At 47.0% G+C, this 21,982-nt stretch overlaps 1 protein-coding gene across 1 annotated transcript in view; it reads right to left on the reverse strand.

The window, feature by feature from the left end:
* Positions 1-5,499: 5,499 nt before the first annotated feature.
* Positions 5,500-21,982, reverse strand: part of Mthfd1 (methylenetetrahydrofolate dehydrogenase, cyclohydrolase and formyltetrahydrofolate synthetase 1) — a 61,476-nt gene continuing 44,993 nt past the window's right edge. The window contains exons 20-28 of the mRNA XM_041658588.1: positions 21,802-21,913; positions 21,576-21,715; positions 18,867-18,908; positions 15,267-15,367; positions 14,263-14,440; positions 11,527-11,634; positions 10,955-11,107; positions 7,303-7,396; positions 5,500-5,724 (exon numbers count right to left, since the gene is read on the reverse strand). Coding sequence (XP_041514522.1) covers positions 7,307-7,396; positions 10,955-11,107; positions 11,527-11,634; positions 14,263-14,440; positions 15,267-15,367; positions 18,867-18,908; positions 21,576-21,715; positions 21,802-21,913 — 924 coding nt within the window. The 3' untranslated portion in view covers positions 5,500-5,724; positions 7,303-7,306. The remainder of the gene's footprint in view (positions 5,725-7,302; positions 7,397-10,954; positions 11,108-11,526; positions 11,635-14,262; positions 14,441-15,266; positions 15,368-18,866; positions 18,909-21,575; positions 21,716-21,801; positions 21,914-21,982) is intronic.

A 21,982-nucleotide genomic window follows, 5' to 3' on the forward strand; every position in this document is an offset into this window, starting at 1 on the left:
CCAGCCTCCTCCAGGGTTTTTCTTGGCACAGAGCTCAGGAGCCCCAGGAACGAATAAAAACAAGACCCTTCCCTTTTTCTTGAGGGGACCAAGATCTCTGGGAGGGTTAATCTCGGATGTCCACTTGGGGATGGTTTTTCTAGGAATATATTTTCCCTTCCTAAGATTTCTAGTCTAGACTTATTCCACCAAGACTTGATAAGGAATAAATTCTTGGGACACAAAACTGATAAAATTCTAAGTTAAGCTTGTAGGTTAAAAGTTAGTGATAAGAACTGTATGTAACACAGGAAAACCAGATACAGGCAAGCTGTAATTACGGAGTTTGAAGGAGGGAGCTGCAGAGGTGTTCAAAGGTTAAGAGTTCTTCCTGATTGGCAGAGGACCAGAGTTCAGTTCCCAGCACATTTCAGGTCACTCATGGCTGCCTTTAACTCCAGGCCCAGGGGATCCTACATCCTCTTCTGGTTTCTATAGGCATGCGTCCACGCGCCACACACACACACACACACACACACACACACACACTCACACACTCATGTTGGATGTTCACTCAGTTTGTATAGCATTTGCCTGGCGTGCACAAAGCCTGGGGTTCACACATGGTAAAACATGCCTGTGGTCCCAGCACTCAAGAAGTAGGGACGATAGGATGAGACTTTGAAAGCCATCCTTGGCTACATAGGGAGTCTAAGGTCAGACTGGGCTATATGAGACCCTGTCTCAAAAACCGAAATGAACTTGATTTAGCAAACACAGGCGAGTGAAAATGGTCTTTTTATCCCCACGTAGGTTATGTTAACCCTGCTTCTACGTCCTCTCGAACTTGAAACAAGCTGAAGAAATCCATGCCACTCAAGCAGTAGAGGTGCTGTGATGTCAGCACCAATCTAGCAGACCTGGGAGTTGGCAATCATTTAGGAAAAGAAGCAAAAGAAGGCTGATTGTGAAAAGGACAGGGTAGCACAGCTATTAGAAAGCAGCTGGAGCCAGGGGTGGCAGTGCAATCCGAGGACTTGGGTGGCTAAGGCAGGAGGATGCCAAGTCCCTAGCCAGGCTATGCTACATAGCAAGCTCCACTTAAAAAAATAAAAAGCATTGGGAGAGGAGAGATGCAGGTTGAAATGCCAGCAATAAAGAGAATCTTAGAAACTTGTAGCTCTCCTACTTCCTTTGCTTCCAAAAAGAAGCTGAACACATTTAACAGCTAGATTTATCTTCTAAGGGAAAATATGATTTATATGATCAATAGCTTATCTGACACCTCTCTCTCATGCGCGTGCATGCACACACGCACACAAAGAAGAGAGAATATTACTATAAATAAAATTCCGCATTTGTGGCTTTTCTTTAGGATATGATGAGAACTCGATGCCAGATGTTTGAACAATGCACTCGGTACCTCATGCTTGAAAGAAAAAGAAACCTGTCATTCCTAAACACACTTAAGTGACAAGACTGCTAAGCTATTACTGTATTATTATTGCCTACTACTCCATTTGAATTATATAATTAGGAAATGAGCTATAAATACCCCTCCAATCTGATGAGGAACTATTCTCCTTCCAGATAATCTCATTAATGTCACAGATACAGCGTGTCAATAAAGTAGCCTACATATGCCTCTGAACATCACTGAATTGAATATATGATCTCTTCCATTCTGGTCCCTATCCACACGGTCCAGGCTTTTAGCTACCAAAATGGTCTCAACTCCTTGTTAACAATTCTTAAGTTCTTGAACCTTTCTCAGAACCAGCCTTCCATGTACCTTCCTCCGGCACACCATCTAGTGAACCGGCGGCTCCAGGTCCGGGAGGTTGGGGGACGGACGTTGATCTATTTGTGGGCACCACGAGAGCTGCAGGGAGCCAACGCAAAGCCAAGTGCCTTACTTGGCAGCACAGGCATACCGCTGTCACACTTAAACTATGTGTATATACATCTTCCCCGTGCACGGCCCCTGAGGGGCAATCAGGAGGCACAGTCTGCTTCTCAGGGATCCTACCAATATGGAGAGGGGAGTGCCAGAAGATAAGACTGGAGGCCAGCAGATCTGGTGGACTGCTAGTCCCATGGTGAAGGGATAGGACTTGCTCTGGCGACATGGACATATCCCCTCTGCACTGATACTTCTATAGGCATTTTATACACTTTGCTGCAGGTATCGCATGCCTTCCTCTGTACTTGTGGCACCTTCGGGCAAAGATCCAAGAATAAGGAACATAAAATCCTTGCCCACCAGGATTGCTCAGCAGCCACCAGGACCTCATCTCCTTTAAACTTCCATACACCTTAGTTTCCTCTTCCTTCTGGAGGCAAGCAGGATGGACCCAGTCTTCTACTTTGCACAGTTTGGTAGGAGCTGCCTTCTAGGAACTGCTAAGAGGCAGCAGAGAGCAGAGTGTTTGGAATAAGGTGACAGCAGACACCAGCCCTGGGAGCCCTGAAATACTCTTCCATAAAATGAGACAGAAGCCCAAGTGATTACAATACACGTCCACATTTCAGAGCAGGTGTCAGCTCTTGCTGTGAAGTTGGAGTTTCACTGGCAGGGATCAGTTGTGTGGATGCTTGCACACAAGTTGCAAAGACACATGAGAATTTCCCCGCTTTTTTTCTACCAATATGTTATTTACTTGTTGCTTTGTTGAACAAACCCAGGGCCTTACACATGGCAGGCAAGCAATCCACCATTGAGCTACACCTGAAGCCCTATGCTACATCCTTTCTATAGTAAAATCCATAGGGCTGGAGAGATGATTCAGCCGAGAAGAGTGTGTGCTGCTGTATTAGTAGAACCCATGTCAAGTAGCTCACAAATACCCATCCAGTTCCAGGGGATCCAATGCTACTGGCCTCCATGGGCACCAGCAAGTTCCCCCACACTGATACAAACACATCATTAAAAATTAATCTTTTGGCTTTTCTTTCCTTTTTTATTGTTTTTTTTTTTTTTCAAGACAGTTTCTTTGTGTTGCCCTGGCTGTTCTGGAACTCACTCTGTAGACCAACCAGGCTGTCCTCAAACTCAGAGACTCACCTGCCTCTGTCTCCAGAGTGTTGGAATTAAATGCATGTACCATCACACCTAGTTTAAAACTTAAAAACAAACAACCCCCCCCAATTAAAATTACACGTCTTTAAATCCCATCACTCTGGGAGGCAGAGGCAGGAGGATCTCAGACTGGTCTTCATAGTCAGAGATACACCCTACCTCCCAAAAATCAGAAAAAAAAAAAAAAACCTTTAGGGGCTGAAGAGCTCCTCATTGGTTGAGAGCACTTATTACTCTTCCAGAGGACCCAAGCCAGGTTCTTAGCACCTGTCAGGAAGCTCACGATCACGAACACCTATAACGCCAGCTTCAGGGGATCTAACACCCTCTTTCAGCTTCTACAGGTACCCATACATATGAAAATAAAGTGAATTAAAAATAATTGGTCTTTTAAATCTCCCCCCCCCTTTTTAAAGATTTATTTATTTATTATATATACAACATTCTGCCTTGATGTATGCCCACATGCCAGAGGAGGGTGCCAGATCTCAGTACAGATGGTTGTGAGCCACCATGTGGTTGCTGGGAATTGAACTCAGGACCTCTGGAAGAGCAGCCAGTGCTCTTAACCGCTGAGCCATCTCTCCAGCCCCTCCCCTCTTCTTTATATTCATTTGTCCACTATTCTTTCCAGTACTGAGGATCTACTTCCCCAATGTTTGGCAGGATGGAGGAAGCCTGCATCCTTTAAGATGGTCTCTAAGTGTCGCATAAGATTGCTTGCTTGCTTCCTGTTTACACAGTGATCACCTAGCAAATTCCATCCCGGATGATATTCTATAGACTACTTGGAAGCTTACTAAAAAGATGCCTCATCTCAGGGGCAGCAATGAGAACTCGAAATGTGCCAGGCACTGTACAAAGCACCTTATGGAACTACCCACAAGGAAGCAGCAACAGCCTTTACTTCCATGATCTATAAAGTGGGTGGGGGGCAGAAAGATGGATGACAGTGAGGTGGGTGAGAGACAGAGAGGTGGGTGAGAGACAGAGAGATGGGTGAGGGGACTGACAGGTGGGTGAGGGGACTGACAGATGGGTGAGAGGACAAAGAGGCGTGTGAGGATGGAGAAATGGGCGAGGCAATAAAAGACAGAGCTGAGACTTATGCTCACGATGCCTTTGCCATTAGCCTCTCAAAGTGCTGTCATTGCTTCTTCTGACCATGAAACTGTACTGCGACATTGATGTGAACCCATGGAATTAAGTATAACAAAAGCAAAATCCTCTGGGAGAACAGAGCTCTGTCTACATCAGCAGGGTTTAGCTTTGGCACCAGGGGGACACAGCATCTGGAAGAAGCCAATGCAGGAAGAGAGGGAAGAGACAGAGACAAGAGAAGCGAGGTCATGCTAGACACGTCAAACAGACAGAAACCCACAAGACAGCCAGCACAGAGGGGTAGACCCCAGGTTCCGGCAGGCCAGCAAACATTTGCTAAGCCAGCGGGGCAGAAACGGCCCATCCAGAGCTGGTGCTGTCATCCTCAAGTACTCAAATGGAATCAGCAGAGATGTCTATCGCCAGAATGGATAATTAAAAGGTGGCACATACATAAGATAGGATGTTATCCAGCCATGAAGAAATATGAAATCATGAAAATAGACCACTATATCAAGCGAGGTATCCCATGCTCAGGAGACAAACGCTTATATTCTGTTACATACAGATTCTGGCCTTTGACTGTTAAATATGGATGTCGAGGTAGGAGTAAACAGGAGCAAAGGTCAGGAAACTAGAAAGGGGTCTACGGGAGAGGAGTAGGGATGGTAACAGAACAAGTGGAAGGGGGAATATTAGAGGGAAAAGATGAGGAGGGGGGGAGAATCAGGGAGAGGGAGAACCAACCAAAATTAAGTGTATATAAAAATCCCACACAGAGATACAGAGACCTGTTATTTTGTATACTAACTTTAAAAAAATTCTATCTATCTATCTATCTATCTATCTATCTATCTATCTATCTATCTATCTTTCTATCTGCACAAACACACACACCCCAATAACAAAACCCAACCGCATTAAGGCAATGATTCAAATGGGATCCCAAAGATGTCAAGACAAACATTCATACAAGCAGCAGCTTCCCTGGGGAACAAACTTGGTCGGATCAGGAAAGTATAAAATAGGGAAGTCTCTCCCTACTTTCCACCCACACCCTTTCAGTTCCCCTGAGTTAAGTTCTCACAGAGATAAACAAACAAGCCAAAACCCACCCCGCTTTCAAACAACAGATCACAAAGCGCTTCCTGCAGCCTGCTTCTTTACCCCACCTCACCATGTGCTCATTCAATGGACAGGTTTCCAGGCTGGCCTTAAACTCACAGAGATCCACCTGCCTCTGCCTCCCAAGTCCCGGGATTAAAGGCATGCGCCACCACCTGGCCCGTTTTACTGTTCTACCGAGGCCTACCAACGTCACAATTTTCAACACCACAATAGCAAAATTATTTCATTTATTCTGTGGATTTTCTCTAGGTAAATAGACACGATTTATGTTAATTTATACACGATGATGTGAATTAAGGCTATAAAAGGCTTTCGGGAAACTCCCACTATTCCTGAAGCTCTTCGGGGCGGGGCTGACTTCCTGAACTTCTGCACACTTCCTCAGTGGGCCTGCACAGACACTGGCCAGACAAAGTGGCCTCTTGCGGACAGAAGATCTGAAAGGAAAGGCACGAAGAAGGAATGAGTGATTTCTCTGAGCACTGCGGTTTCCTGTCCTTCCACACCTCACTCTCCGGCTGCCTCTCCAAGTGTTCACACTTAAACCTTCCCTTCTAGGGTCTGTCCATATAGGCTTGAAAAACAACCCATGGCATGACGGTTGTGTGAACAGCAGGTAGGACCGAGCAGGGAGCCAGGACAAGCCGGTCTCCCAGCTCTTCCAGGCTTCCCCCATGTTCTGTACTAGATCTGAAACCCACAGTCATGTGCCCTTGTTGGAAACCCCTTCACCACTGTCCCAAAGCCAGTTCCCTAAACTCACATCTTTCCCTTTCTTGGGTTAGTTCCTCATTTTACTACTTTGTTAAATAGTTTTCTAGCAGAAGTGGGGGTGGCAACCCTTTGCCTGTCTGAAAATACCTTGGCAGATTTGGCCAGGGGTAAACATAAGATGAAAGCTATCTTCCCCTCACATACTCGGGACATTCCTCTGCCACCTAAAAGCTCCTTATTGCTGATAAGACCGGCATTCCGTTCTCTTCTCATTCCATGGCTGCACCAACGCCCGGCTCTTAATTCCTTGGAGAGGGATGCCGAGGATTTTCCTGCTTGACATTTTTGAGCTCTGAACTGAATGTGTCTGTCACTCAGGTGAGTACCAGAAGTGGTTCTGCTTCCTTCTCTGTTTTCTGGAGGATTCCCCGAGTAATGTCTCTGTGAGTGTATGTGTGTGGGCTTAGCACTGGGTCCACCATCAGCCATAGCCCCAGCCCAGTGCTCCAATGCTGCTTGCCTTCTTTTTATTTCTTCCTTTCTCTCTCCTTCCTTCCTTTTTTGGTTTTGTTGAGACAGGGTTTCTCTGTGTAGCCCTGGCTGTCCTGAACTCATTCTGTAGACCAGGCTGTCCTTGAACTTGAATTTGGAGATCTGCCCGCCTCAACCTCCTGAGTGCTGGGATTAAAGGGTGAGCCACTACCACTGGTTTCTGTGTTTTCAAGGTACACAGATGGACTTGGGGCTGCTTCTGCCTCTTCTAGATCATCAACTCTGAACCCCAAGCCTCCTGGGGCTCTTTCAGAGGGAAGTTAACATCTCCTGCAGGCTTCTGTGGTGACTAGGCTGTACCCTTCTCCCTGCAATGCCACCTACTCTCCAGCCTAAGACATTAATATCATTAATATTTAATTCATTGATTGCTGTTAATTCTCTTTTCTGAGGGCCTCTTCTCAGTGAAATCTGGAAAGAAATATTTGCAAATCACTAGAATTTGAGTGTTTGTATACTCAGTTTGAGCCTTAGAATTCATGAATAATCTCAAAGTGAAAAAAAAAAAAAACCAAAACAACCCCAAACCAAAAACCTTTTGCAGGGCAAGAAAGACAGTTCCACTGGTAAAGGCACTTGCTACCGACCTAAAAACCCAGCATCCATATGGTGGAAGAATACTGACCCCTCTGACCCCAACATACACCATGCGCACATCCCTCCCTGCTCCCATGAAGTCAACAAACAATTAAATGTATTCTATTTTTTGAAATAAAAGCAAACAAAAAACTTGCCCAGTAACGGCTCACCTGTTTAAAACAATCCATTCACTTGTTCGGTTTCAGGGTCCAAATCAATATCATAAAAGCAGGGCCGGGTAGGGAGCCCAGGCATTGTGCTCATCTGCGAGGTAAAACAGTGGTACAAATGAACTGAAGGGACCAGCAAGATGGCGCAGTGGGGAAAGGTGCTTGCCGCCAAGCTCCTGGGACCAACACAGGGTGGAGGCGAGAATGGACGGCTGCAAGTCATCCTCTGCGCTTTCTGTGACACGTACACGGTGTGCCCTGTAGCAGCCACAGAACCAGACTCACTTTGTAAGTCGTCAACAAAGGGGATGCTCTTCTTCCATGTTAAAAACCAGTACATTCTGATATGAACAAGAAATCCTCATGACCCCTGCAAGCCAGAGGCCGGGCCTTACTCTGCCCTCAGGCAGGGGAAGCACGGTCCCGACCTAGCCTGGACTGGCAGGTGCTGGGGGAGTGGAGCGGCACACGGCTGAGGCAGGGATTGTTGAAAATTTCAGACCAGCTTGGGGTACACCGTGAGTTCAACACAAACCAGGGCTCCCTAGCAAAACCATCTCTCAAGGCAGCTCAACAAAGCCCCCAGGAGGAGGCGCTGTGTTTGAAAGTTCCTTCCAGCGAATCTCGCACAGAAGCCCGCGGGATTTCTGTGGTCGCAGTGACGTGACATTACGATCCACACCCTTTGGCTCGGGCCAAGACATTTCTGTGTTCGGCCTAGGTGGCTTTACGGCCACTATTCTTACCATCTTCTTGGGCTCTCAGAAGCTAAACTTGAATCTTTGGTGCTATATTTGTGCTTGCTTCTTTTCTGAAGACATGGATTTGCCCACTTATCTGCAAATTTGTATGGCTTGTAACGGAAAATGCGGTATTTTCCCTGTCACACTGCCTGTATCATAAATATACACCTGCCGTTCCAGAGCAGACCCAGAAAGGACGGCAGCTTAGACTGAAGTTCTAAAACTTTACTATAAAAATATCATAAACTAGATGAGTCATTTTCTGTAACACAAAACATCAATATTGGAAGAAAACCTAATGCTGACATCTGAGCACCAATCAATAGTCTCCAAGGATCCAACAGCTGGCTTCTATTAATGCATTCTATAAGAAGTAAGGGGTAGGGTGAGGGTGGGGACGAGCAGGGGAAAGGAAGGAAGGATGACACCGGCCCAGATATGCATGTGTGTGCTGGCGGAACATTCCAGAGATGGCTCAGAAAACAGCGAGTAGGATTTTCAGTACTTTTATTTTTTTCTCAGAGGAAGTTCTGTCCCTGTAAACAATGCCACTGATAATCAGCAAACACAAACAAGCGATGGTATGCGCACTTACATGAAAACATAGCGACAAAACTCTAAACAGCCACTCACCCTGAAGCACCACACGCACATGTGCGTGCACACACATACACACGCACATGCACACACACAGGCATGGATACACACACCTGAACTCTGCTGAAATCCCAATAGCAATCAGGTGTTTTAAGGTTGTTTGGATTTAGTAGCTGTTTTGTGCTGTGCTGGGATTGAACCCAGGCCCTTGTGCATGCTAGGCAAGTGCTCAGCCACTGAGTTATATCCAGACACCAGGAAGTAGTAGAATATAATTACTGAGAATAATTAAGGTGACTTTCTTGAAAAACTTGTCTACTTTGGTGTAACGCACCACGGCCATCTGCGCTCTATGCGCTACCATATAGTTCATGAGCCGGGCAAGGGGCTGGAGGTTGAAACACACAAAAGTCTCACAGAGACAGAGACACAGGGACATGGGTCATTCTTAATACAAGAATGCCCCCTTTATTGTGTCCAGGGATAGCTTATATAGGGATCCTTAACTGATAGCCACTCCCCAGCCAAATGCACCAGAAACCACTCCTTCCTGAGGGTCTCGTGCTCCGAGCAGCTGCAAGCATTACAAGTTGTTTACCAGAAATTCAGAATCTGGGGGGTTCATAGCTCCCAACACTCTGGGGTATGCATAATACTGCCCCTTTTTAGTTCTTGTTCTCTCTCTCTCTCTCTCTCTCTCTCTCTCTCTCTCTCTCTCTGAAACAGGGTTTCTCTGTAACAGCCCTGACCGTCCTAGAACTCACTCTGTAGTTCAAGCTGGCCTCAAACTCACAGAGATCCACCTGCCTCAACCTTCCAAGTGCTATGATTAAAGACATGCGCCACCACTGGCTTCTTTCTATCTCTTAATGTCCACATTTAAATCTAGAATAAAACATTTTCCTTAATAAACTTCAAATTTTCTTAAAACAAATGAAAAGATTAAGCCAGCCAGATACGATGTATCTGCAACACGAGCCTTAAAGCGGGAGGATAGCAAGTTTGGGGCCAGTAGGGCCACACAGCGAAACCTTGATTCTCCTGCTTCCCCCTCCCAAGTGCTGGACTAGAACAGTTTAACACCACACCCAGTTTTATCCAGCTTTATCCATTGCCTTTTTAATGGATTTCAAGGACAGTGAACTACCAGAATTTCATGAATAAACTTTAGGAGAGGTGGCTCTGTAGGTAAGAGCATTGACTGCTCTTCCAGAGGACCTGGGTTCGATCCCCAGCACCTACTGTGGCCCATAACCCACAGTCCAGTTCCAGAGATCCGGCATACTGGCCTTGTTGGGCACCTGGCACACAAAGGATGCACAGACACACCTACAGGAAAAATAACCACACATACATAGAGGAGCTCTCAGTCCGTCAGCGAGACACTGGATAGGACATCTCTGTTGCTGGGGCTGTGGAGAGGACTGGGTTAATCTGTATAACATGCTCAGTAAACAGAACTGTGAGGACAGTTTCTCCCCATGGGGTTGCTTTCTGTGACCCCATGGATCTCTAAATCTGAGTACTCGATCCTTTTCAGGATGGTCTAATAAGACACATAATGTATGCACACACCCCAGTACACATCACTTCTAGACAACTTTTATCACCTAATACAATTTAAAAGCTAGATAAACAGTTGTTATACAATATTATAAATCTAGAACTACTCAATACAGACACATTTTTTCCTCCTAGTAATCAGAGATTTTAATATAGTTTAATATAGTCTTAAGTAAGAAGATTAAAAGGAAACAGAGATGCTAATATGAGAGAAAGGGCACACGGATTATAGACTTCTCAAAGAGTAGCCACTAGTAAGACAAACCCTCCGGTGGGTACCGGCTCTTCAATGGAGAGTTGCTGGTTTTGTTTGAGACAGGGTCTTACTACATAGCCCTGGCTGGACTACAACTCACTATGTAGAGCAGGCTGGCCTTGAACTTGCAACAGATCTCATCTCAAGTGCTAGGAGTACAGGTATGTGCTACCATACCCAACTACTATCATCAATCCGCCAATGACTGAATCGGATGCTAACATCATGTATCCAGAGAGCAGACTAGATACTGGCAAATTCCGAGCCCAATTAGACCCACTCTGGGTTCAATCAAGAGCAAACTGGCCCTGGGAACCTTATTCAGTAGAGGTAGGTGCAGTGTTAGGCTTTAATGGGTACCGTATGGTCCATATCAAGACCAGGATTAACCTGGATAGGCTTGATTACAGCTTTCTGCTAGACTGTGGCAATCTGACACTGACAGCCCGAGCGACCCATTTCAGAAGTGAGGCCATGAATGGGTTCTACTTACCGTTCCCACTAATGGGTACAGAAAACCAGCACCAACGCTGGCACGGATGTCACGGATGGGCAGAACGAAGCCAGTAGGCACACCTTTTAGCTCTGGGTTGTGAGACAAAGACAAGTGTGTTTTGGCCATGCAGATGGGTAGATTCCCAAAGCCCTGCGGGGAAAAGGAAGCAGGGCTGTGACAAAGGAAACACAGGCTATGCAGCTAAGAACATCTGGGCACTGTCACGAGACTGAGAGGGCTAGCACCCTGCACGGGCACCTCCACCTCATCCTTCATTGTTATCACAGACCAACACAATGAGGAATCCCTGTAAGGGACGGATTTCCATCGTTATAATCAATAAAACACAGTATCTGGAGCAGAGACGAGAGTGCTACAGAGGCGCCTCGGGTTTCAGGAAAACATTCTGTATTCTGCATTTCCTCCCGGTTTCCCGAGATGTTCGCCTACAGCTGTAAGTACAGAATCCCAGGCCCAGTACTCTGGAAGAGGATGTTGCTATCTGGAGGAGTGGAGTGTAGGAGCTCACAAGGCTGGGAAAGCTCAGGGCTCAGACTCCAAACACCCACCTGCTTTGTGTAGACCTCGGCTTTGTTCTGCGCTTCCGGGAGCAATTCGATGTCATCTGCCCCGTAGATCTTCTGTGCGATGATCCTGATTTTATCCTCAATTGGAAGCTGATGTACAGAGAGAAGGGGACTGTGACTGGACACACATGAAGATTCTTAGCAAGGATATTCCAGGCCAGTGTCCCCAAAAGGGATACAAATTGCATTTTATATACAACAGACATGCAAATAATTCGACTTTTTTTTTTCTTTTGGATTTTCGAGACAGGGTTTCTCTGTGTAAGTCTTGGCTGTCCTGGAACTCACAAAGATCCACCTGCCTCTGCCTCCCAAGTGCTGGGATTAAAGGCACGTGCCACCACTGCCTGGCTAACCTGAGGAGTTTTTTTTGGTGGGGGGGGGGATAAGTCACAAACATTTAACTACTTTGATTATTGGAGGTGGTGAAGCTAAAACCTAGGGTCTTATATCATCAAGTTTGCTATGAATGCCTTTACACACTGAGTTATCTTGCCAGCCCAGGACCATGTCAATAAAAAGTTCCAGATTTGGTTAAGTGGAAAATATCTCACAGATACAAAGTCTCCACATAGATACAGATATGTAGACATGCACACACACATATACACATGTCGCTCATTGGGCTTTCTCTTCCTTAGCAACTATGGCTAAATGAATATACGGGCAGATCTTAAATAGAGCAATGTTCGGCCTATAAAAATGCACACCTTACCTTTTACTAAACAGTGACCACTTCCAAGTGTGCTTTATGAAATGGACCTGAAACGTGCGCTTTCGGTAGCGGCTGCAGCAAGCTGCAGATGATGCTCACATGCATCGTATAATTGGAGCTTGTTAAATCCAAGGCACATTTAGAACTTCAGAAGCAAAAACACTTTGGTTGAGGGGGGATTTAAGACACGCAGATGCTGAATAACACAGAAAGGGGCAGCAGCCTCCTGTCTGCCGGCACAGAGAAGAGCTCCGGAGAGAAGGGTTCTGAAGCCCTTGTTCTCTCGCTCTTTCAGGTCACCAGCTGGCCCTTCAGGTCTAGGGCTCCCGACTTGGGCACTGTGAACAGCGGACTGGAGAGGGGCCCCACAAGTGCTTCTCGTTTGTGTGCATTTATGTTTAGGGCTTTTTCTAAAAGGGTGATTGTTCAAACAGATTTTTAGACCTGTTGACAAACCCAAAGCCCAACAGGAGAACGCTAATTAATTCTCCATGGATTATATCTGCACATGCAAAGAGAAGAGGCAGAAATATTCTAAGTTAAAACTCAAGAGCGATAGTTTCCTTTTTCTGTGTGAGTTTGTGTGTGTGTGTATGTATGTATGTATGTATGTGTGCACGCACGCATACTCAGGTGCAGGTGGAGGCCAGAGATACCCTTGGATATCTGTCCTCTATCCCTCTTCACCTTGTGTATTGAGTCAGGGTCTCTCACTGACCCCGCAGCTCATTGATTTGGCTACACTGGCTGAAAACCAACCCTAGAGATCCACGTCTCCAGTACTGGGGTTGCAGCATGCACTACCACACCTGGCTCGCACGTGGTGCTGGGGACCTGAACTCGGGCCCTCACGCTTATGTGGCAGACACTTTACTGACTGAGCCATCTAATCCAGGCTCCACTCTTTATGGTGGCCATTTCCTCAAGTCTCTGACTGTCTTTGAAAAACCAAGTGAGGATGGAGAGATGGCTCAGTGGTTAAGACCAGTGGCTGCTCTTCCAGAGGTCCTGAGTTCAATTCCCAGCAACCACATGGTGACTCACAACCATCTGTAATGAGAGTCCCTCTTCTGGCATGCATGCAGAACACTGTATACATAATAAATAAATCTTAAAAAAGAAGAAAAAAAAAGGGAAAGAAAAGCCAAGCAAAAATTAGCCTAGAGAATACAAGCAGAAGCCAGGAGGCAGAGGCAGGCAGATTTCCCTTGAGTTCAAGGCCAGCCTGGTCTACAAAGGGAGTTCCAGGACAGCTAGAACTGTTATGCAGAGAAACCCTGTCTCAGAAACAAAACAAAACTAAAACAAGCAGAATGAACTACAATGTACACCCCATGTTTCAAACAAAGTTTCTAATCACTGCCAAGAGACTATTTAGCATCCAGTCACAATCTGAAATACAACCCTAGGAACAGCGATCTTCCAAGTGACTAGAGTGTGTCACGGAATAAACTGCTTCTGCCAGGCCAGGTGCAATCCACCTGGCTCGGTGACTGAACTGTGAAGAAGCCTGTGGAAGTGAGAAACCTGTGGAAATGCTTTGGTTTTGGCTCAGAAGGCTTGTCTGAACTTGGGGTAACACCGTCTCAGGAAGTGGGCTTGGCTGCACTCTTCTTTGCTCTAGTATTGAGAAGTGGTCAGAAAACTTTCCAGAGCCAGATACAGCCACCTTTGTTACTGCATGGCTGAGGCCGTGGCGAGAGCCTGCAATGCAGTAAGCTACCAACTTGGCTCCACCCACAAAGGGCACATACTTTGTAAGCTTCAGAAGCCAGGGTGTGAGCTAAGCTCTCCAGGTATTTCTGTTTGCAAACGGGCAGTCATCTGTGCTTGTAAGACAGATGTCTCAAGTGGAGAGTCCAGTTTGTGGTTGGGGTGACTCACCCACAAGGGGATCAGACCACGAGGTAGTCGCTGCTGACTACACACAAGTTCCACGCTGAGGCATTTTTACACGCAGGCCATTCTGGTTTTGTTCTGTTTACGTAGAGCCAGTAACCCACCTTGAGGTCATAGAGGAGCCGGAAGTTGCTGGGGGCCTGTGATGCTCGCTGGACTGCCTGAGCCAGGGCTAAGGCCCCCTGGCCTCCTTCTGCCCAGTGGGTGCATCTGACAGCATCGAAAGCCCCATGTTCTCTGGAGAGGCGGCAAATGAGGTCCAGTTCAGCGTCTGTATCTGTCCTGTTCAGGAGAGTTTTGCGTTAAAGAACGGGAGGTGACGGAGAAGGGAGTGCAGATTGTGCGTATGCTATTAACCCCACACAGATTGCTGCCCGGAACATGGACACTACTCAATCCAGACTGTGTGTGTCGAGCTCAGCTCTAAGGCCAGTGGGCTGGGTGACTTTTGCCCAGCTACTTCATCTGCACTTATTTGGCTCACCCTGAAGAAACAATGGAAAGAACCACAGCGGGGCTGCCCCAGGATATCATGAAGGTTAGACAGCAATACATGTAAAGTATCTGGAACATTCCCAGGACACCATTGGGACTCAGTAAATACCAGCTTTACAAATTGCTTCTTCCCGTTGCGCTGTGGTGAGGGCATTATTTTGAAACCCTAAACGGCGCTACAGTGCCAAACAACCCACACAGCTCTTGCATGAACACTTCTAGCTCAATACATTCAACTCTCTCAACATAACATCCCACCTGACCCGGTGAAATAAAGCCATGCTGCAAGCGATGCTCTTCTGTTAGCACAAAAGGCTTTGGAGCGACCGAAAAGAACATTCCTTGTTAAGTGTGTGTGTTCTCCCCGTTGCTCAGCAGAGAAGAGGGCCCTCAGGAGCAGTTCTGATTTCCGGACCTCACTGGTGAGGTAGCGGCTTATATGGTGCCTGAGGCCCATATGGTGCCTGTCACATCACAGGCTGAACCACAAAGCTATACCCAACAGCCGCAAGTGAAGGACAAAATGAAGCTAAAAGGGGCATTGCACAGCTTGCTCCAGGAGCTGTTTCCTGGCGTTTTCTATACTCCTCTTTTCTCGAGATTCTGCACTTACTTGAATGCGTTCATGGCCACGACCACAGGCACTCCAAACATCCTGGCATTTTCTATTTGTTTCCTCAAGTTACTGAAGCCCTTTTCAACCAGGTCCAGGTTCTGCAAAACAATAGCAAAAGCTGTTGCTTCTTTTGCAGACAGAAGCTATCCCTGGGGTATGGTGGGGTACACCTGCAATCCCAGCACTCAGGAGGCGGAGGCTGAAGGATAGAAGCTGAGATCAGCCTGGGAACCTGGCCAATCCTTGTCTCAAATGAATAAACACAATAAAAATATAAAAAGGGAAGTGTGTCTTTGAGTCAGAAGATGATCACAGTGAGGGCAAGGAGGAAGGCCAGCAGGGGGCCGTGATGCACACCCCACAGCGCTGCTGGTGGAGGCAGGAGAATCGACTCCTGCCTATATATAGCACTGAGGGAAGCTAAGCTATTTCCCTCCATCTCAACAATATGACAGTGGGGGTATCGGACACCATTATGCAACATATTAATGTCCTCTTGGTTGTTTGGAGGGGACGAGCTTGAAGCCTCTACTTAAATTACACTTATAACTTGTGTGTTGACACAACAGAATAACTCCTATGGTGCAACAGAAAACATTTGCTCACCCAACAGAGGCCAGCACAGGGCCCAACCCCAAAGGAGTTTAATGCCCAACCACCATGAATACTGCCCTGCAAGAAGTCAGTGAAGTTTCAGAGAATTTAATGAACTCAACTATGAACCTTCCCAAGGCTAATAAAATAAGGCAAATACTATTTGGAAAACCCAAGTACTGCACTGGACAGATGGCTCCGCAGTTTAGAGTACTACTTTCAGCCAGGGGTGGTGGCACACGCCTTTAATCCCAGAACGGAGGAGAGGCCGGAGGAGAGGCTGGCAGGAGGACCTCTGAGCTCAAGGCCAGTCGCTCTATGGAGAATTCCAGGACAGACGGAACTACATGGAGAAACCCTGTCTCAAAAAATAAAAAAATAAATAAAAAAGAGTACTACTTCCTGTGTGGATGCCAGGAAATGTGAGCCTATTTCCACGTTGACCAAAGGTCACAGAGTCGGAGCTAACATCTAGTTCCTTTAAGTTACTGTACTTCTACCCAAAGGACCAGTCTACTGTTGAGCAGAGAGTTCTGCTCTCACAAGGTTATTGTCAACAGGTGTGGCTAATAGCCAGCCCGTGCTCCAGGAATAGAGAAGTAGATTGTTCCTACCTCAAACTCTAAGTATCCAACTAAGTTCCAGTTCCCTTTATGGAGATAACTTGGGATTCCACCCAGGTTTGCCTACAGAATGTTTTGGTCTAGCGTGTGAGTGTGACTTGTTTTGTTCTAGCAACAGAATGTTTTATGAATGTAGCCCGCGACCTTCAATTGGTATCATGTTAATGTAGTTCTTTGTCTTACTCCTACCTTTTTGGGGTCAGAGGTATTTTAAGCAGTTGGAAATTAAATGCGGGCGAATTTTGAGTACTCACTGGAATTCCCTCCTGATACTATACTAAATGTTTCTCCGTTTTATTATTTTCATTCGTGTCTTCATATTCTTTACTATATTTCTAAATCCCCATGCCTCTACCTTGGCGAGAGGTATTTTTGTCAAGGCTGGTCCCCAACATTCCTGTTCATTCAAGTTTGGATCCAGCATGCAAGTCAGGTGGCACATAACAGCCTGTCACTCCAACGTTAAGGAACACCCTTTTCTGGTCTCCCCAGGCATGCCTCCCCACCCCCACATGCACATAAAAGAAAATTTAGAAAAACCAGGACTGGAGAGATGACTCAGCAGTTAGGAGCACTAGCCGTTCGTTCCTGCAGAGGGTCCTAACAACCATCTGTAACCTGAGTAGGATCCTTAAATCCTAAACCTGAAATACAAGGGCTGGCTATTAGCCACACATGTTGATAATAACCTTGAGAGAGCAGAACTCTCTGACCTACATCTAGTTGGGGACAATAACCTTGCAGAACAGAAGTAAGTTCCAGTTCTCTGACCTTTGGTCGGGGTGGGATGGCAACAACTTTGAGCAAGCTGAAACTCTCTGACCTTCAGACAAGGTGGAAATAGGCTCACATTTTTTGGTCACCACAAACAAACAATTCAATCGATCAATCAACTAATCAATAGTGGTTGTCTTATAGAAACACGCTGGATCACTAGGAAAATCTACCACTATTACTTCTTGGGCATTTTTTTCCTTAAATTTATTTGTTTATTTAACACCCCAACCTCAGTCCCCCCCCATTCCCTCCTCCCTATTTCTTGGTTTTCAGATGTCTAAAGCAGCAGAAAAAGTAGGAAGGTTAAAGACAGAAAACAAGGAAGATCTTACACTGTATAAAACCCCCACCTGTAGTCTGAGATCATGATAATCTGATGGTCTCAAGAGCACTCTGTGTTACCTTTCTTTAGCCACATAAAAAGCAATTAATACACAAGACCAACGGAGATCAGTTTTAAAGAAGTGGAAATTCTTAAACGGAGCCACCAGCTGGGCCAGTTTGGGGCACTCACTGCAATTAGATACAGGAAAGGCTGCGGGGTGGCAGGAGGGCCAGAGCTGTGAATTCCCCTCCTACGCCTGAATCACACAGGCGACCATAAAAGGCAAGTCACAGCTCAGGAGACAGGCAGGCTCAAGGCACCAAGCTTCTTTTTCCTAGTCAAATTGGCAAACTTCATCTGGGGGCTGTGCACTGACCCTGTACTGCCCGGTAAGGTAAAAGCCTCCAAAGGGACAGAGAAACTGGATGACAGTGACAGAGGCTGACCCCGCATCTTCTCCACATGACCACTCAGTGGCCCTAGGGATGGTTTTTCTAGGGTAAATAGTATCAGTATGAAAAAAGAACACTCTCTGAGCTCCTGCCCCCAACCCAAGTCAGCTTATGGAAGATGTGCCTGCAAAATCAACTCAGTGGCGTAATCTGGAGTCTTGAACTCAGGTCTGGGTTTGTAGAGAAAATGTGCTTTCTAAAGGTCTCTCCTTGCTTGATTTAAATGGCATTTAGGACTAATTCAGAGCAGGACAGACAACGAAGGAGAGAGGTGTGCATCAGTCTAGGGCATGGCTTCATAACTCTGGCACTATTGTTATTTTGATTACTGGGGGGGAGGTGAGGGGATGCCCTACACACCCTAGGCTGTTAACAATCCCTGGCTTCTACACATCAGGTGCCAGTTATACCTCCATAATGTACCCTCTCTGGCTGGGTATGGTGCACCTGCCTCTAATCCATTGGCTGAACTCCAGGGCTCAAGGCCAGCCTGGTCCATCTAACAAGACCCTATCTCTAACAAACAGCAACCAAACAGCTTCCAGATACAGCCAAATATTCCCTGGGAGTAAAACTGTGAGAACCAGCCACTAGTCTAGGAAAATGGCTTCCTGCCATCCTCGTTGGGCCAATTCTACTTACAGCCACTTCTTATTTAATATGATCTCCAGTGCACCTCAGGCTTTGTTGTTACCCCCCCCCCACACACACACACACACTGCAAGGTACAACCTAGCTAGGGTCGGTGACCTTAGTTTTTCACAGCCAGATTAGTTTGGGGTGTGGTTTCCTAGGACAAGCGAACAGAATAATTAATTGTAGTTACCTCTTCTGTGTAAGCCTTGGGAAGGGGCAGTCCAGCAGTGACCTGGAAGAAAGGAAACAAAGTGAGGTGTGCTCCCATTGTGACAGGCAAGCGGCTGCACGCTTCGTTTCGGAGACTAAACGGCTGACTACGTGAAGCTGTTTCCCCGCCCAAAGGACTCAGGAGCATGAGGGTGTAAAGCGCCAGGACAATGACAGCTGCGAACGCAGTGTGCGTGCGTGCGTGCATGTGTGTTCTTTGTGAATTGAGATGAGGAGGGACGGATGGAGGAAGGCCACAGCAGACAGGAGTATCCCTGTGGCAGCACAGTGGCCCCACTGAAGAATGAAGCACACACCACGGGAATGGAAGGGAAGGTGGATGGGCGGGGACACAGCCACCGGTCCTGCAAAAGTCACTATGGATGTCAAAGGCCAGGCTTGTGACACACCGCCATTCATGATGTGGCCAGAGGGGTGGGTGGGAGCCAACCTAGGATGACTGAACAAGCAGTAAGAGGAAAACAGCAGCCAGAGTGGACCTGTGGTCTCTAGTGCTTGGTAAATGAAGGCAGGGCAATCACTTCAAGGTCCTCATCAGCCTAGGCTATGTGACCCTCTCTCAAGAGGGAATAAAGGGGGAGAGGGTGACAATGGAGGACCTGTATAGTAGACTTAGAGGTACGTGAACACTAAAGCAATTAGCTCACTGCGTCACTAGGTGGAGGGGCCTGGCTTGGGTCCTGATCTGGGAGCTGGGTGAGCCCCGCTGCAAGCTACATGCAAAGGGCTCAGGGTTGATGCACTCGTCACTGCAGGCAACACACAGTGCTTAAAGGGCCTCTGGCTGGGTCTTCCATTCCTCAGAGAGACTTGAGGTTTGCGTATTCAGTCTATGGAGCTATGATCCTAGAAGGGCCACGTGGAAGATGAACAGAAAGCAGTGACCTTCTGCAAAGCTCCCCACAGGTCCGGCTCCTGGACAGAGCTGTGCAGGCAAAGCCTCCTCTCAGGACTGCCAGAGCAGGGGCCCAGCACGATTACAGGGGAGGCTCCCAGGCCAGTCCAACCTTTCAAACTTGCAAAATAATGCTGTCACCTACGAAGTTCACACTCAGGAACTGCACAACAGAATTACAAAAGGAAAAAAAATAACTCACCCTCCCCCCCAAAAAAATCCTCAATTTTTTTTTTAGTAAGTTTAAGGCTTCATGGGACTTCTTTCACAGATATCCCTGGCCCTGGGCAAGTTGGTCAGGCTATGGTATGAGGTCATTGAGGGGTACGTGAGATGGGAATGCTGGCTAGAAGCAGAGACTATCTGCCATTTCTGGCAGAAAGGGGCATCTGAGGCTGGAAAAGTCTTTCATCCCTCAGGGGCAACTAGACTATGGTCTGAGAAAGGCTATGTGAGTTGGGAGAGAGCCTTCCAGTGCAGTCTGGGGACCTAACCTTGTTGGGGGGGTGACCCAAGGCCAAAACGATTTCCCGATGGAGCCTTCACTCTCTCACCAAGTGGACAATGATCTCTCCACAGGCTACCTGCCACGTGACATCACAAGGCCACGTGCAGAGGAGAATCAACCCACTGTCTCCAGTGAACCAGACACAGAAGAGAGGGGGAAAAGGACAGTACTTCTATTATTTTAGAAAATATAATCGCTTTTCATAAAAAAGCTATTTATGTTAATGTGCAACTCAGTTCTAATATAAAATATACTAAGCATTAATAGCTGTAACTCATATAAATAAAAGCTATTTTAGGCCTTTAGTAATTTTTAGAAGTACAAAGAAGGTCTAAGGGCCTGGTAGTGAAACATTGTCAGGTATGTGCAAAGCTCTGGGTTCAATCCCCAGCGTAACCCTCCCCCCACCGCATCCTGAAACACTTGAAAATTGCTCTGTTAGGACAAATGGGTGTCACTGCACCATCAACAGATTCAAGGTCTCACTCCCTGGGTCACAATACCAACGCCTAAACAAGAACAGAAATCTAATTCTACAGTGACTGCCGAACGGTACAACCAACTTCACATGTCAGTCTGAAGAGAAGATGTGAAGTCAGGTGGGCTGCGACATTTACGCCAGCACTGGGGGCTGGTGGAGGTCTCTGTAAGTTTGAACCCAGCCTGGTCTACAGAGGAAGTTCTAGGACAGCCAGATGACAGTGTGGGTCCCTGTCTCAAAAAGCAAGCAAATAAACAAAGAAGAGATGTGAAAATATCAGAACAAGAAGGTATAGTCTCTAAGCAATAGGAGTTCAGGAAAACACAACACATCCGGGTTGGAGCTGGTCCTGAGTGAGCCCATCTTTGCCATTCCCGAGTGACCTGCCCTTCTTTCACCAGTCCAGGGCAGCCCCACCAGCTCACTGCAGGCTACCAGTGCCCTGTCAGCAAGAACTGCCGCCCACAGCTGACTTCTGCTTCAGCCCAGTGTCAGCTGGCTGCCTGCCAGTGTCAATATCAAGAGGAAAATCCGATTCAGGTTTATAAAGAACAGGTTGACACAGAATTTCCTGCCAGTAAGGTCAAGCACAAGCCCTTGGAGGGCTTTACACAGGCAGGTGACAAAACCAGCTTGGACCCCTTAAAACACTGGAGGGACATCTGTCCCTGAGGGTGAGGTATCTGGCCATCCCTGGCTCTGGCTCCCTATCCATCAGCAATGGAGTACCAACCAAGCCTCTAGAACATTTCTGACAATCATGTTCTCAGTCCTTGGTCCTCACCGTGGGGCCGCCCCCGTGCATCTTAAGAGCCCTGACAGTGGCAACAAGAACCACCACGTGTGGCTGGAGACCAGAATAGCGGCACTTGATGTTGAAGAACTTTTCCATTCCTATGTCTGCTCCGAATCCTGCTTCAGTCACTGCAAGGAAGACGAGCAACTGTAAACCACCACGGCCACTCAGTGACACGAGCCCATCCATCCACCGAGGAGGGGCGAGGACTCACCGACAAAGCCTTCAGGGCCAACAAGCTTGAGTGCGATGCGGTCTGCAATGATGGAGGAGTTCCCATGTGCAATGTTGGCAAAGGGCCCAGCATGGACGAACACTGGTGTGCCCTGTGGGAACCATGACATCGTGAGCAAATGCCAACTTGGCTTCACAGTGGTGTCACGTTAGCCGAAGGG

This window comes from Microtus oregoni, unplaced genomic scaffold (assembly GCF_018167655.1).
Source record: "Microtus oregoni isolate MIOR12 unplaced genomic scaffold, Mior012 000009F_ref0000495, whole genome shotgun sequence".
Taxonomy (NCBI): domain Eukaryota; kingdom Metazoa; phylum Chordata; class Mammalia; order Rodentia; family Cricetidae; genus Microtus; species Microtus oregoni.